Source organism: Equus caballus, chromosome 8 (genome assembly GCF_041296265.1).
Source record: "Equus caballus isolate H_3958 breed thoroughbred chromosome 8, TB-T2T, whole genome shotgun sequence".
NCBI lineage: Eukaryota > Metazoa > Chordata > Mammalia > Perissodactyla > Equidae > Equus > Equus caballus.
The window spans coordinates 14,174,428-14,190,207 of record NC_091691.1 but is presented as its reverse complement, the minus strand read 5'-3'; the positions used below and the strand labels follow the sequence as shown (position 1 = coordinate 14,190,207).

Genomic DNA, 15,780 nt, shown 5'->3' with positions numbered 1-15,780 from the left:
CAAGAGAATTTTACTGCTACTGAAGAAGAAAGTGCTTTCAGAGGCCGTCAGGGAAGCAGCTGGGCAAAGGAACCGCGACAGCCGCGCAGTGAGGGCTCCCTGTGCGCCAGCTCTTTCCCCGAAACCAGAGAGTTCCCACCACCCATCTCCCAAAATAAGAAAAGGGACTCACCCAGGTTAGGAGCTCTGCCCCCGAGCACAGCCCGGCGAAGGCTGGAGGCAGGATTCAGATATCCAGGCCTGCGGGAACGTGGCACGCAGGCACTCCACTCCAGGCGAGCCCTGGACCTGCCCCTCTGGTGAGCTGAGTGGCCCACCACACGGCCCCGTATCCCCCCTGAGAGGTCAAAGTCACCTGGCTAGTTCCACTGAGTCAGAGAAGCTGGGCCAGGCAGAGCCGTGGGCAGCCTCCAAGACAGCCCAGGCGTGAAATAAACACGGACACCATTTTGTAGTCAATGATTTTTTATCTTTGAAAATGGAAGCAAGTGTTTTGACAGAACACCATGGCTGCTCTATAAGAGCCGATCTAGGAGTAATGCACTGGTTCTCCTCCGGGATAGCACGGCTTAAAGAAAAGACAAAACAGGACAAACAGCCCACAATGCTTCAGGCGCCGATTCTGAGCCTGGCGGGGCACCCGCTCGTTAAGTCAGCCGTAAGCTGCACACTAGGACCAGGGTAACCTCTCCTTGCCCGCCCTCTTCTCTCTGAACCACGCTCCTGATGGTGCTTCACCAACAACAACAATTTTGTTTACTTACTTAATTTGATACTAGAACTGTAAAATATTTTTGAATCTTCAAAATGAAGGCCCTCAGCAGACTATGCTGATAAAGAAACATGTCCAGATTGGAATATAAGTCACTGTAATTATTGTTTTCTTTGTATCTCATTATCCACTTCAATATTAAAAACACACACAAAAAAAAACCACACCAAACACTCAGATGCCCTGAAATTGTGGAGACAGTGTTCCCAGTATGGGTTAAGAACACGGTACCTTTTCTACGCAACATCACCCCCAGCTTGGCTGCATTCTAACCCGCTGCCACCACACTCTGCCTCCAGCCTTGCTGCCAGTGCACAGACGCTTCCAGCCAGTTCCAGCCCCATACCAGCACGAGCATGTGCAAAAGTGGGCCCATTATGGTCCCAATGACCCTCTATGCTCCATGTTCCATCACAGACACTCAGCCATTCCAGAACAGAGGCTCCTTAAATCCTGCTTCTCAAGCATGCACGAGAAAATGGAAACGGAGAGAAGGTCTAGCTGACCAAGGAACAGAGCAGGGGACCAGGGCTCAGCCTCCGGCCCGCCTGAGTGGGGGGCGCCTGCTGTGACACAGCTGGGTGCGAGCTGGAGGGCGCAGCAGGTTAGTCTATGCAGAGGGGCAGACGGACATGTCTGTACATGTTAAAGCTACAGCAGAGGTCTGCACTCCTCGCCGTGCTTCCTTCTAGACCATTCTTCTCAGCCTCAGGATCCAACAGCACCTCTGGCCTCACCTCAGCTGAACGGTTAGAGCCAAAGGGCAGGAAGGAACCGTGAGCGAGGCAGTGCACGGTGAGGAGGGAGGGAGGCACAGGGAGAGCCCTTCTCCCTGCAGCACGGCCCAGCCCAGGACAGCAGGGGACAGGCGGGAAAGCGGAGGGTCACACAGGCAAACCCTCCCCTCCAAGGTCCCTACTTCTCAGCGCCCCAGCGTACTCAGGCGCTGGGCAAGCTGCTGAAATAGGTGAGAAGGACACTCAACAGTGCGTACGTCCTCTCGTCCCGGCACGCCTAGTCGAGCACCGGCCCAGACCTGAAGCCCGATGTTAAGGAGATGAGGGCAGCGGTTCTCTGTGTAACGACACTGCAGACACACGTGCTAGTTAGGCTAGAGTGTAATCATCTGAAGCACAGGATAACCAAGAAGCAGAATTCCGTTCTGCTACAACCACCCAACTTCTAGAAAAGAGAAAGAAAGGAAATGATACGCTCTGGAGCTTTTTTGATCAGAAGACTCAGTGAAATGAGAGGGGCAGGGATACGAACCCACGTGATTTTTCGAGTCTTCCTTTTGTACAGTCACTAAGATGACCAGGTCTGCGCTGCGAACGAGCCGGCACGATGTGCCTACTGCTCAGATTGTTTTCAGGTGAACATTGATACAAAATAATATCTTATCTTCATTTAGTTTATAAACATACACAGTGCTGTCCCTTTCAAATTAAGGAAAAAATAAAACCCACACACAAATACTGCAAGGTAGCAAAATACAAAGAAAAAAAGCTACTACTTTTGGTTTTGGCAACATTTAAAAAAAAAAGAAATATAAAAAGCAATGTGGCATTGGTCCCTGTTTGTAAAAAAAGGAACTTGGGCACGACACTGAATCAGAATTGGTTGGTTTTCTAAAATTCAGAATATCTGGGATTTTAAAAGTAGCACTTTTGTCTTTTAAAAGTTCAACAAGTCACATAACACTTAAAACATCAAAAAAGCTTTCTGATAAAAAGCTCAGCTTTTAAATCACATTTTGTTTCTGCAAATTTGGGAGACGAATTGAGTTCTTCCTGGAATGTGGCCTATCGCTGGTTAACAATCTGAAATGGAATGTCTCCCAAGGGCAGTGCCTCCCTTTCGCCCTCCCTGGGACCACATCGACAACCAGCCACGAGCACAAGTCCTTGCTCCCATTTTGGGGGTGGGGGGTGGACCTTCAGGCTGCTATCTTCGCCATCTGCTGTTCTAACTTCGAAATACGTTCATCTTGATTGCAGATTGTGTCTTTTATAGATTTGATCTCTTTTAAAATCTCATCCAACTTGGCTTCATTTTGCTAAGGAAACAAGAAAAAGGAGGGAGGGAGGAGGGTGACCAAAATGCAGCACCCAGGGGCCAGCAGGTGGCGCAGCAGCGACAGTCACACGTTCCGCTTTAGCAGCCGGGTAGCCACCAGTTCGGATCCCGGTGCGGACATGGCACCACTTGTCAAGCCATGCTGTGGCAGGCGTCCCCCATAGAAAGTAGAGGAAGATGGACATGGATGTTAGCTCAGGGCCAGTCTTCCTCAGCAAAAAGAGGAGGATTGGCAGCAGATGTTAGCTCAGGGCTAATCTTCCTCAAAAAACAAAAAAGCAGTAAACAAAATTTAATGCAGTTGAGAATTTATAAGGCATAAAATGTAATTTTCTATTTTGGAAGTGGCAAGCCATAGCTGCCAGGTTGGGCCTTATGAGAAAGTAATTAATGCTGGTCAGTCCATCAGACACCCACAGCAAAACCACAGTGCATGACAGTGCTACTTCTGGTCCCCATGCCTGTGCACCCATCTGGACAATCTCTTGGGGCACAAGTAAACTGCAGACAAGATTGATTCCTTCAAAGCTGCCCTATATCCCACGACCCCAGTCATGGAACTCCATCAGGAGCAACTTTCTTTTTGGTGAGAAAGACTGGCCCTGAGCTAACATCTGTTGCCAATCTTCCCCTTTTTGCTTGAGGAAGATTCTTGCTGAGCTAACATCTGTGCCAGTCTTCCTCTATTTTATGTGGGTCGCCGCCACAGCACGGCTAGACGAGGGGTGCTAGGTCCACACCCAGGATCCAAACCTGCGAACCCCAGGCCGCCGAAGCTGAGCGCGCAAACTCAACCACCGCGCCGGCCCCAGGAGTAACTTCTATGTGACCAGGATGAAGGCTGACCTTTCAGAGGCTACAAGGCTCCTAACCATCTCCGAGGGAGGGTCCTTCTTGGGAGCTAAATCCTTTGCCCTGCCTGCTAACTCTTCTAAAGAGGCCGGGGCCTCTCCCACGTGGAGCTGATTCTTTTGGAAACCTTGCAGTCACCAAAGTCCACTGTGCCTCATGTGGCTTCCTCAGACACTGCCAAACAGCAGCTCCTCCTGGCACTCTGCCTCTTCGTCCCCTTACCCTCTCACTGAGAACTGGCGGCCCTGCGCTCTGGCTCCCTGGAGCTCTGTTCCACAGCCCACCACTCCCTACCTCCCCCTCCCTGCCTGACCCTGCTCGCCCAGTAGCAGTGCTCTCCAGCAGCCACACGGTCTGCACCGTCAGGCTTTGGTTCCCATCGCTCCACTAAAAGGGTTCTTGCCAGGACACCCAAGATCATTTCTGTTGCTAAGTCCCACACAGTGCCAGATCCTTCATGTCACTCGAACGCTCGGCAACCTGGGAACCCTCTCGGCACCCCCTCCTTCCTGGGACCTTCTCCTCCTGGCATCTATGCCCCTATGCTCTCATGTTTCATTTCTACCCCCATCAGAGATGGCTGTAAATAGTTTGGGGAAAGACAGTTAGAAAAACCCCAAGGGGCTCCTGTTCACTCTCAGAGATGGCAGTGAACCAACTTCTGTCCTGGTCATTATCAAAAACAGAGCTAAAGGAGCCAAACATGGCCACAAACTCATAAATGTCACGTGATTGAGGAGGTTCTTCTAAGAGCACAAGTTGTCCTTTACTGAAAGGCCCATCTGTCCGTGGGGACAGTACTCGCCGATGCCCAGGACCGAAGGTGCTCTCAGGAGCACCAGGCCCAGCCCAGCCAGGCACATCCTCCCTCCCATGGTCCTTACCACACTGGCTGTGTCTGCAGTTTTCTTGGGGACGCTGATCAGGTCACACTTCTTGTTTGCACTGGGCTTGCTATCCAGAATGTTCTTCTTGACCACCTTGAGATCCCTGTTTTTGCCTGGAATGTATCCGTGCTTCAAGGAGATGAGGACTGGGTCCGCGTTCTTGCCCTCAAACCACTCTTCCGCCTCCAGCGCCGCTTCGGGCCCCGCCGTGTCAGGGTACAGGTCATCTTGGAACAGGTCAGACTACAAGAGACATTGTGAGGAAACCCTTAGGGAAGGAAAAAAGGTCTGCAGTTTTTAAAATCGTCTTTAAACATGGATTGCCTAGAAAAATGGGCACTTACCTTCCTGGGGACAGTCATGATAATAGGCTCGCACTTTCTCTCGTGAAGTTTGAAGAATCTTCAAAAGGGAAATAAAGGCAAAATGGCATTCAGTAAAACAGGAGGCCGACACAGGCTTAGTAAAAACTCCCCTTCTCCAGTGCCACGTGGGATGGGACACTGCCCATTGCCTCAGCGGATTCGCCCCGGAGAGCAGGGAGAACTCAGTGTTCCCATTTTACAGACGAGAAAACAGAAGCCGAGAGTAGCTGTGCTGGGAAATGGCAGACGGGAGACGAGAACCAGGGGCAGAGAGCTCTGTGCATTACGGTGACAGTCCAATTCCAGTTATCTGGGGGCAGGTCAACACTTGTGAAAAAATTACCAAGTCACCAGACAGGAGGAAACAAACACCTACATACTAGATAGTATCTACGACGTAGATGCCAGGTCTTCTGCCCACTTGAGGTGGGTGAACGTTTGTAAGTATCAATGTGATTTTTAAAAAGGAAAAGAAGGCAATCCTAGGAATTAAAATGTTGGCATCCAAACCATATCATGCATAACACTAAGGAAAAATCTGAGATTATCCAAAATGTGGACAGAGCAGGAACAGAAAACACAAACCTCTGCAGTCAGCACTGTGGTGAAAAGACTGACCAGGGCCCGACATGCAGCTCCGGACACAGCCGCCAGAGCGTGCACCCCTTCAGCAAGCCTCTGTGGCCAACCACAAAGGGGCAGGAGAGGCCCACAGGGCTGTTACAGTAGGTGACAGGGCAATCCACAGGGCAGGTTCAGCACAGTGCCCAACACACAACGAATGCTCAAGAAACACTTAATAAACAGGAGGCGTCCTGAAGGATTTTGCTTGTGGTCTTTTAAACTTTAAGGTGACAGTAAAAGAAGTGTGTTCCCAAACACTGGAGCAATCTTAAATTCAGATTCAATCTATTGTGAATCGTGTTTTGATTGGTATGGTTGACACCACGATTTTGAATTATCTGTGACAGCTTTCCTTCATTACTCCAGTCATAGGGAGTTGAATGGATTAAAAAAAAAATCCATGGGGGGAGGGCACAAAGGGTGAAGTGGTGCACCTACAACATGACTAACAATAATGGACAACTGAAATTCCACAAGGTTGTAAACTATCATAATCTTAATAAAAAGTTAAAAAAATAATAATAATTTTGTAACCTAAAAAAAAAATCCATAGTGGTTAATATAGAACAGGGCTTATAAAAATTCTTTCATTTTTGTTTTTAAAGATGTTAAGTGTCGGGGCCGGCCCCATGGCCAAGTGGTTAAGTTCACACGCTCCGCTGCAGCGGCCCAGGGCTTCGCCGGTTCAGATCCTGGGAACTGACATGGCACCACTCATCAAGCCATGATGAGGTGGCGTCCCACATGCCACAACTGGAAGGACCCACAACTAAAAAAATGCACAACTATGTACCGGGAGGCTTTGGGGAGAAAAAGGAAAAATAAAATCTTAAAAAAAAAAGACGTTAAGTGTCAATTATTTAATAGTGTGACCAGAACAGCAGACTAAGACAAGTGTCCACATAAACATAGCGTTATACAAATGTGTGCTAGGATGTTACACCTAATAAGGTAGTGACAGTGATTCTGTTGTTTAAAGTGGCCAGTGGTCAAGTGAGTATCTTTTGTTGAAAAGTTTGAGAAAGCAGCCCGCCCCCTAGGACGCCCACTAGCATCACGCAATACAAGTATTTTAAAAAGCCAGGGGAGTGGAGAGGCAAGAATGACCTGACACAGCCGAATTTCCTAAACCAAGCTAACCCACCGCCCACGGTGGATCCTGGCTTCTCTAGTGTAGGATCCGCAGGGTTCACAGTCCAGTTTGGAACCTGGTTTGACCCCCTGGCGCAGGAAAACTGTCCCTTATTCCATCACAGGGCCAGGCTCTCCCCTGCTTGCCTCCCAGAGGACACTGGCCACAGCCTCAGTCCGAAGACAAGACACAAAGGCGTCACTGCTGAACTGTGTGTGCAACGCACCTCAGCTAAGGCACGCGACTGCTGCGCTTCCAGCCGTGTAATCTGAAGGGCGGAGGGGCACGGCTGGGCTGAAGGGTGGGGAACGGTTCCCTCCTGCCCTAAAACCGCCCCCTTCTAAGCACGGGCAGGAAATAAGACACTAATGCTGTGCCACCCACAAGGGGAGAGGGACGGGAGCATTCAGCACTGCTTGTCGTCGTACCACTCCTCTATAACGTGGACTATAAACAGTGAGAACACCTTACCTGGCAATCTCACATTTGTTGACATCAAGGCCCCTCTTGGGCATGTGACCCATGCCTCTCTGAGGCTCCTTGCTGCTGAAGGTGTTGAGGTAGTGGACATATGGGGATTCATCCGTGATCTCAAAATAGCGGATGCTGCTGTCACCCTACAAGACATCGGAGACAAGCCCATGTTGAACGTTACCTGAGCCATCGGGTGTTAGCGGGAGTCTATCCCCTATGACCCAGCCTTAACTGGGACTCCGCTGTAGCGGCTGACCTTTCTTCCTCAGAAGAGGCCCGCCTAGAGCAAACGACATCTCTCTCCCTGGCGGAGGAGGCCCTCACTCATGACACGCCAGCATGCCCCCTAACCGTCTCCTCTCCTCCTACTGGAAGCTCCGGCGTTACTCCACCGAGCGAGATGCCAACCAGAGCCAGGGCGAAACAGTAACACCTCTGCCAAACAGCCACCCTGCAATCCAACGTCAACAGCAACAAAACTGAAGACCAGGAGGCCTGCCGGGAGGACGATCGACCTAAGTACCCGATCACCCACGTGGCAGAGCAGTGTCGTTCACAGACCTGAGGGCGCCGACCCCGGGCAGTCAGGTGATAATAAAAAGTAAAATTTTTCTCATTAAGAAACTTTCGTTTTAGTGAATATCCTTTAACTTCAGAAGGTAGTGCTATCTCACTGCAATGTGTCAGATTCGATGATAATTTTCCTCAGAATTGTCAGATTTGGGGGAAGCATATGCTCGTTTCTCCGAGTATAAACAATTGTCACACAGTTACACCAACCTGAACAATGAAGGCAATCCTGCCTGGCAGAGGGAGACGTGCGTGCGTGCACGGGTCTGTGTCAGATATATAAGATAGAAACAGCCAGGCGATCTCCTGCCCTAACAATTCTCAGTTCTCCTGACTCCATTTGTTTCAATGATGTAAACATCTAAAGCAATGACGAAGAAGCTAAATACATGCTATCTGTTTTCCGCAGGCTCAAAATAATCTCCCACTTGGTGCTAACAGCTGCTCCTTTTGTTTGTTTTGATGCAGTCTCCGGCAGCTGTTATCACCTCAAGTAAAGCATCTTTCAAGGAAACAGACAAGATCTCAGTTTCTAAGTAACTGACCTATAAAAATGTAAAGCAGGCCTGCAGCCGCTCAGTCAACTGTGAAAAGAAGCAAAGCACGCCAGCCTTCCCCAGCAACCAGCTCCGCCAGGTCTGGGGGAATACGCCACACCAACAGCGCCAGTTTTAATTCATTTATTTCAACTACAGATTCTAAGGAGAACTCAACTACAAAAGAATAAGGAACCCTGAGGTTACTGCCTACTAAAATGAAACGATGACAATAAGGAAAACAAAGCTGCCAACACTCTAGTTACGTGGGGATCACAAGGCAGGCGGTAGGGTTTTGGGGTTCAGTGTGGGCTCTTCCTGTAACAACTGTCACCTCCTGAAACTTTAGTCAGGCCACACATTTCCAAGCCCAGGCCCTAACGCTGAACTCCAGGGACAAGAACCCCCGGAGTCTCTGAGGCCCTCAGAAGCTCACATACTCTTCACTCTTTGGCATCAGACGTGGCAGACGAGTTACCCAGCCCCGATGCCAGCACAGAGAACCTAAAAGCACCAACCATGCGCACACTGGGTGAAAAGGCGCCCGTCTGGCCTCTTTTTCTCACCAGACGGCCCCAGCAGAGACCTCCCTGTCAGCAGCTGCCCCAACACCCCAGCCCAATCCCCGCTTCGGTCAAAAGTACTGGACACGAAGTGTTACTGCCACACAGCTGGCAACTTACTGACGGGCCAAAAACAGAAGAAAATCATCTGTCCCTATTTTAGCTTGAGACATACACACACACACAAATCAGGCAAATTAAAACATTAAAATGATACAACACATTGCCTATCTACTAAATTTCTGAAGGATAAACTTCTCCTTCCTACAGAATTAAATTTAATATCCAGCATCAAAATTACTGCCTACCTTTCCACATAAGTAAATGATACTGGTGTCAGGGTCATAGAAGGGCAGCAACACCCCATTGCTAGTGTCCATTTCATGAAGAGCAATTGGTTCCTGCATGTTTTTCTGGGGAAAAAAACAGATATATATTAAAAAATGAATTTTTGTAATACTATACATTTTTTATCCTTAAGTTAGCCATTTCCCTAGAACAAGAAAAGTTTGCATAATGCACATATAATATCCATCCAAGTAAATACCGATAGGGATGCTAAACGGGCTCCAACCCACTGAAAGCTGTGTCGATCTCAAAACATAATTAATGCACATCAGCGCGATTCCATGAGAGTCCTTCTCCACTGTGACTATTTTCTTTTTGAGCAGTATTTTTATTATAAAACAAATATATGCCTTTAAAAAATTAAAAGATACAGAAGAACATAAAAATCATCCCATATTCCATAATTCCACAGTCCAGTGGGTGGCAGAAACAATGACTGTTTTGGTCTATTTCCTTCCCACACACAAACACACACAGATTGGGATCGTACCATATACACAGTTTAGTATTTTTTTTCACTTATGCTATTCTAAACATTTTCCTAAACATGACTATTTTGATTTAGACATTTGATCATATTCTTTATAAAACAGAAGTTTAGAATTTGTCTCCCAAGTCTAAAACACTGGATTCTTCGTGCATTCTTTCTAAAAAATAGAGTCAACACAGACTCCCTGGGAATATCAAGAATGCATTTTTGAAATACATTCAGTAATAAATCTCTAGTGAGGATGAGACCTTCACATCTAATTTAAGACAAGCAGGAGTTCAGAAAACTACACTGAGAATCCTACAATCTACATACCAACCCAAAGACCTGCTCAGAAAAGAGAGACAGCTCCAGGGTAAGCCAGTGGAAAGGCTGGAGGGGCATACCGGATTCCAGAGAGCCAGCTGCCGCTCACTCATGCGGCTGAAACCCGTGGTAAAGACATTCCCATCAGCCAGAAAGATGGCTCTCATGGGTCTTGCTCCTTCATGTGCTTTCTCCTTCTCCTGGGGCAGAAAGGGCAAAGAGGCACATTACACACATTCAAACCGCAAGAAGGAAGGGTGAGGCAGGAGGCTGGGGGCTCAGACCTGGACCCCACATGCCATTCGGATTAATGGGTGTGGGGTGTGTGTGTGTGTGTGTGTACTACCTCCCCTCCCCAGATGAGGAAACAGAGACACTAAGCAATCTGGTCAAGGTCCCTCAACTGGTTAGCGAGTGAGAGTGCCAGGAGTGGACTCAAAAGCCTCCTTCTCGCCACCTGCTGTCAACCCAGGAGCACGCACTGCGAAAATAAAACCCAGGAAAGGCCTCTGTCTGCTCCTCAGGAGGATAATAACCTGAGGAGGGAGATTCCCTGGAGTTTCCACCAATTTCTCAGGACAGGAAGAAGTTCGGTTTAGTTAACCCCTTCCTCAACCTCATTTGTTCAACGAGCACACTAGTACCAACCCCTGGAAGATTCTAGTGGAGAAAGCACTCAGCATGGGGAGGGCGAGTCCCAGTGCTGGATAAGCACTAGCCATGAGCGCTGCCTGAGCCTTGAGAAGTAACACTGCTGAAGAACCACCACACGTCAGAGAAGGGCAACTACGGGCCTCAGAGTGGGGCTGAAGCGAGGCATCCCGGGAGCGAACCGTGCATCTTCAGCCCTGACTCACGTCTCCAGTGTCCATCTTTTGTCATATGTGATTCTGCGGAGGTCTAGCTTAGGTGACAGAAACCAAGACACTGAGCTGTTGGGAGAACACGCTGCATCTTTGTAAGGCACTTTAACAAGCACTTCTGGAACAGAGCGGGGAACCAATCTGTCAAGATTCAGTACCCAGCCGGGAAGGCAGTTAACTGTTTGGATAAGCTGATTGAGACTTATAAATTCTTAAGGACTCTAGCAAACTGGTAAAAACTGTTTCTTTGTGAAAAATGGTCACCAAGTGAGAGAGAAGCCTTGGGCAAAGGCTAGAAATGTCCACCTGAAGAGAAGAGTGATCGGGAGGCAGAAGCCCGTCCAAGCCTTCTCCGACGCACCGTGTGGCGTGTGCAGACAGTAAGGGTCCACTGAGCAGCAGCGCAGCCTCTGCAGCCCACCTTACAAAGCAGACAGCTCACCCTCCCCGAAGTGCTACAAACACTGCGGCTCTTGCCCCAAGAATACTCACAGCAACAATCTCTTGCTTCCTAGGATCGATAACTCTCACTTTCTTGTCTTTGGAGGCTGTGCAGATCAGGCTGCCATCCCGGTTCCAGCTGACATTGTAAATCATGTCTGCATGCATGTCGTCCAAGTTTATAAGGGCTTCCCCCGTCCCCACATTCCAGATGATGATGGCATTGTCACAACCTAAAAGCAAGCAAAACCACGCCGCTCAGAGATCAGAACACCTGTGCAACTACACCTTTGTGAAAACCACCAATACGGTGAGGAGACACATGCACTGAAGGGACGGTGCTGTTTATAAGAGACCCTACTGACAGGGAGTTAAAAACTGAAGTAACAAAGAAAAAAGACATCTGTATAAAAGAAATAAGTGTTAAAGGAAAAATACAGCTTGTTAAGTTTGGGTTCATATGACAAATAAACCAAAAACAAAGAACTACAAGAAAATAGAATCTTACGTTTTTTTAAGAGTTAAGTGGGCTGGCAGACCCCAAGTGACTGTAAGTTTCCTTTTCTAGTAAAACTAGCATCAGAATGAATACAGCTTATTTCTTTTCCAGAGAAACTAAAAATAAAGAGTTTAAATAACTGTTTAGGCCACTCAACAAAAATAAAGGATGGAGGTTATTCAAATCAATGATGCTGTAGAACGCGTCTTGGTAAATTACAGTAAGTGAAAGGAAATGCAAAGGCCACCCTAAACATCTGTTCACAACAGATCTCTATCTCTAAAAGAGGAGAAAAATAGACCGAGACCGGGCTGCTCTGAGAAGCCCAAACTGCAGGCACGTCGAGTTAGGAACTGATCCCCAGGGAGGCCACAATGGCGACTCAGCCACAACCCCTCAGCTCATCAACTCTGTCCTTCAAGGCTCGGCCACAACCCCCGAGGCCCCTCTACAAAGAGGCTTTCTGCTGTTGCTTCCAGGATACTAGTTCAAGGATGAAGCAAAATAAAAGATGGACATCCTGAAGGTGAATTTTTGCCAGTAAGCTAATTTTGCAAGCACTTTAGAAAAATCAGCCACTCACATCAAGGACACCTAAGTTGCCAAAGGGTTAGATGGAGGAAATTAGAGGAAAAACTGCACAACAGTATGAAAAGCTGGAGCTGAACTCCGGGATGGAGACCCGGCCCCTCCTGCGCCTTGTTCAGCACAGGCACAGCCGCTGGGGGCGGATCTTGCAGCCTTAAACGCGCAGAGCCCTGCGGCCCACCGTTCTCCGGGGCCTGTAAAAGGGGGCGCAGGGCTCAGTCTGCTTGCCATACCCTACGCTTGACCTCGACAGGAAGGCAGCGGGAACTTTCCGGGATGCAGTTCTACCTTTGGAACTGTTTCCCCTCCTTGTCAGACTGAGGCTCTGAGTCAAATTTCAGAGGGCTTCCTGGGTACGGTTGTGATTTTAAAAGAGAATCCTGGGTAGCATCTTTTTTGAAAAGCAGTTTCTTCGATTCAATAGGTCCCTGGCGTTAAATTTTTTATTTAACTCATTATATTATAAAAACTCTTTATTCCCAGTTAAAAACTGAACTGGGGGCTGGCCCAGTGGCGCAGCGGTTAAGTTCACACGTTCCACTTTGGAGGCCCGGGGTTCGCTGGTTCGGATCCCCGGTGCGGACATGGCACCACATGGCACACCATGCTGTGGTAGGCGTCCCACATATAAAGTAGAGGAAGATGGGCATGGATGTGAGCTCAGGGCCAGTCTTCCTCAGCAAAAAGAGGAGGACTGGCAATAGTTAGCTCAGGGCTAATCTTCCTCAAAAAAAAAAAACTGAACTGATTCCTCTCCTTTTTACCAGTGAGGGGAAAGATCTTTTAAGTTCTACCACCAACGTTAGTATTGCTTTCTTTTCCTTTTTGTAAATAGTATTTTATTTTATTTTTTTAAAGACTGGTACCCGAGCTAACATTTGTGGCCAATTTCTTTTTTTTCTTCTTCTTATTCTCCCCAAAGCCCCCTGGTACACAGTTGTATATTTTTAGTTGTGGGTCGTTCTAGTTGTGGCATGTGGGATGCCGCCTCAGCACGGCTTGATGAGCAGTGCCACATCCGCGCCCAAGATCCGAACCAGCAAAACCCTGGGCTGCCGCAGCGGAGCGTGCGAACTTAACCACTCAGCCACGGGGCTGGCCCCTAGTATTGCTTTTTTAATAAACCAGTTTTATTAAGGTATAATTTACACACAATACGACGTACCCATTTTAAGTACACATTTGTTAAGTTTGACAAATGTGTATGTTCACGTGGCTACCATCACAATCAAGATAGAGAACATTTCCATCACCCCACGAAGTTCCCTCATGCCCACTGTGTTGCTTCTAGAAAAGAAGATAAAATCTCACATTTTAGACAAAGAAGATTTCTGTAGGATAAAGCTTGGAAACTACCCAAGTGGGAAACCAACAGGAAGGAACAGCAGGACTCGGTCACCAGAGTTCACTGCAGTGCTGTTTAAAGTGAAAAATCAGAAACCACCTCAACTTCCACACACAGGGGACTGATTAAATAAACGGAGCTATCCAGACAGTGATCACGAATGGAGTCATTAAAAACATCAGAGGAAGAACATTTAACGGCACACGAAAGGACGGCAGTGCACCACTAAGTGCAGAAAGCAGGTAATGTGTGAAGTACCTCAACCCATCTTCGTGTGTAAAATCATTTACGTAGGTGCACAGGAATACCTTCCAGAAAGAAACATCAAAACGGTAATAATGATGTTCCCTCTGGGCAGCGGGATCACAAGTGATTTTTATTTTCTTCCTTTTGTTTATATACATTCTCTATAACATACATGTACAACTTGTATAAAGAGAAAAATTAAAGTACTTTTTAAAAAGCAGGAGGATATTTGCCTAACAGGATGACCCCAAAGTTGGCAGCAACACCAGAGCTGGCTCCCACAAGGGTTCCTTCTCCATCAAGAGTAACTAACTGTGTCCACGGAGGGCCCCAGCAGAAAGCATGAACCTGCTGAAATTACAGGCAAGTAAGTACGTATCTGTCCATTTTTCTAAGTAGGAAGTCCGCAGCTTCCACCAGACTATCAAAGTGGCTTCACAGACACGTGTGCGCGCACGGGCTGAGGAACCACTGTATCTCAGCATCTCTTCGTGGGTTCCTAATGACCTCCTTCAAAACTGAGCAGCACTCAGTCAGAATGTGCCGGCCAGGGGAAAGGCGAGGGCCGCTTACCTGCGCTGAGAAGCACGTTCCGGGCTGTCGGGTGCCAGGCCACGATACCTACTCTCTTTGAGTGGCCTTCTAGAATCACCACAGGTTCGGTCAGGGAAAGGGTGAGTCCATTTTCTGGGATCTGCCATACCTGTTGGAAAAGAAGAAAGAGGACCCTTAGGAAAGCGATCACCCTCGACAATCACATTTACTGCAGCCATCCAGCCTGAAGACTTGCTCTGCAGAACCAGAACATACAATGGTCTTGGGATGAAAGGCAGAATATTGTGAAATGACTGGGTACAGTTGTTTTTAAAATGTAACAGGATATTAAAGATCAGAACATCCATACGGCCTACAAAATGTTACCTCTCCACTTTTATTTAATATTAATTGAGATTTTATTTTAAACTCCCTGTTCAGTTAAAAACTTTCCAGTTAGAAGCATGCAAAAAGTTGAAAGAAAAATACAAAATGATTGAAGCACCCATGAAACGAGGCGCTGGGTGAAAGCCCCTAGCTGAATCCATGGTTCTTGAGGGGAGAGCACACTCCACCCACCAACCAAGGGCTCGTGAGGGATGGTGCACTTTTAAAATAGTGTATTTTCTATAATTTTACATTTGGAAAATGAAAATATATCTAACAGTTTTGTAACGTGTACCATAGAAAACAAATCATCTTACAAAAGAAGAAAATGGGGGGCCAGCCCAGTGGCACAGCTGTTAAGTTCGCACATTCCACTTTGGCAGCCCAGCATCGGCCAGTTCGGATCCCCGTGCAGACCTACACACCGCCTGTCAAGCCATGCTAAGGCAGGCGTCCCACATATAAAGTGGAGGAAGATGGGCACGGATGTTAGCTCAGGGCCAGTCTGCCTCAGCAAAAAAAGAGGATTGGTGGCAGATGTTAGCTTAGGGCTAATCTTCCTCAAAAAAAAAAAAAGAAAATAAAAAAATGGAAAAATTGGACCTCATCAAAATTAAAAACTTTTGTCTTTCAAAGGACACGATCAAGAAAAGTGAAAAGACAACCCAGAAAATGGGAGAAAATAATCTGCAAGTCATATATCTAATAAGGAACTTTTATCTAGAATATACGAAAAATTCTTACAACCCAATAAAAGGAAGATAACCCAATTTTTCAAATGGGCAAGGAATCTAAATAGACCTTTTTTCAAGGAAGATACAAAAATGGAGAAAAAGCACATGAAAAGATGTTCAGTAGTGTGAGTCATTAGGGAAATGCAAA

At 47.4% G+C, this 15,780-nt stretch overlaps 1 protein-coding gene across 11 annotated transcripts in view; it reads right to left on the bottom strand.

Moving 5' to 3' along the window:
- Positions 1-447: 447 nt before the first annotated feature.
- Positions 448-15,780, bottom strand: part of CORO1C (coronin 1C) — a 73,007-nt gene continuing 57,674 nt past the window's right edge. For all 11 annotated transcript variants that reach the window (XM_023646985.2, XM_023646984.2, XM_023646986.2 and 8 more), the window contains 8 exons: positions 14,551-14,680; positions 11,351-11,532; positions 10,076-10,195; positions 9,160-9,264; positions 7,180-7,325; positions 4,932-4,989; positions 4,585-4,830; positions 448-2,828 (listed from right to left, as the gene is read on the bottom strand). In XM_023646985.2, the coding sequence (XP_023502753.1) occupies positions 2,709-2,828; positions 4,585-4,830; positions 4,932-4,989; positions 7,180-7,325; positions 9,160-9,264; positions 10,076-10,195; positions 11,351-11,532; positions 14,551-14,680 (1,107 nt within the window). In that variant the 3' untranslated portion in view covers positions 448-2,708. The remainder of the gene's footprint in view (positions 2,829-4,584; positions 4,831-4,931; positions 4,990-7,179; positions 7,326-9,159; positions 9,265-10,075; positions 10,196-11,350; positions 11,533-14,550; positions 14,681-15,780) is intronic.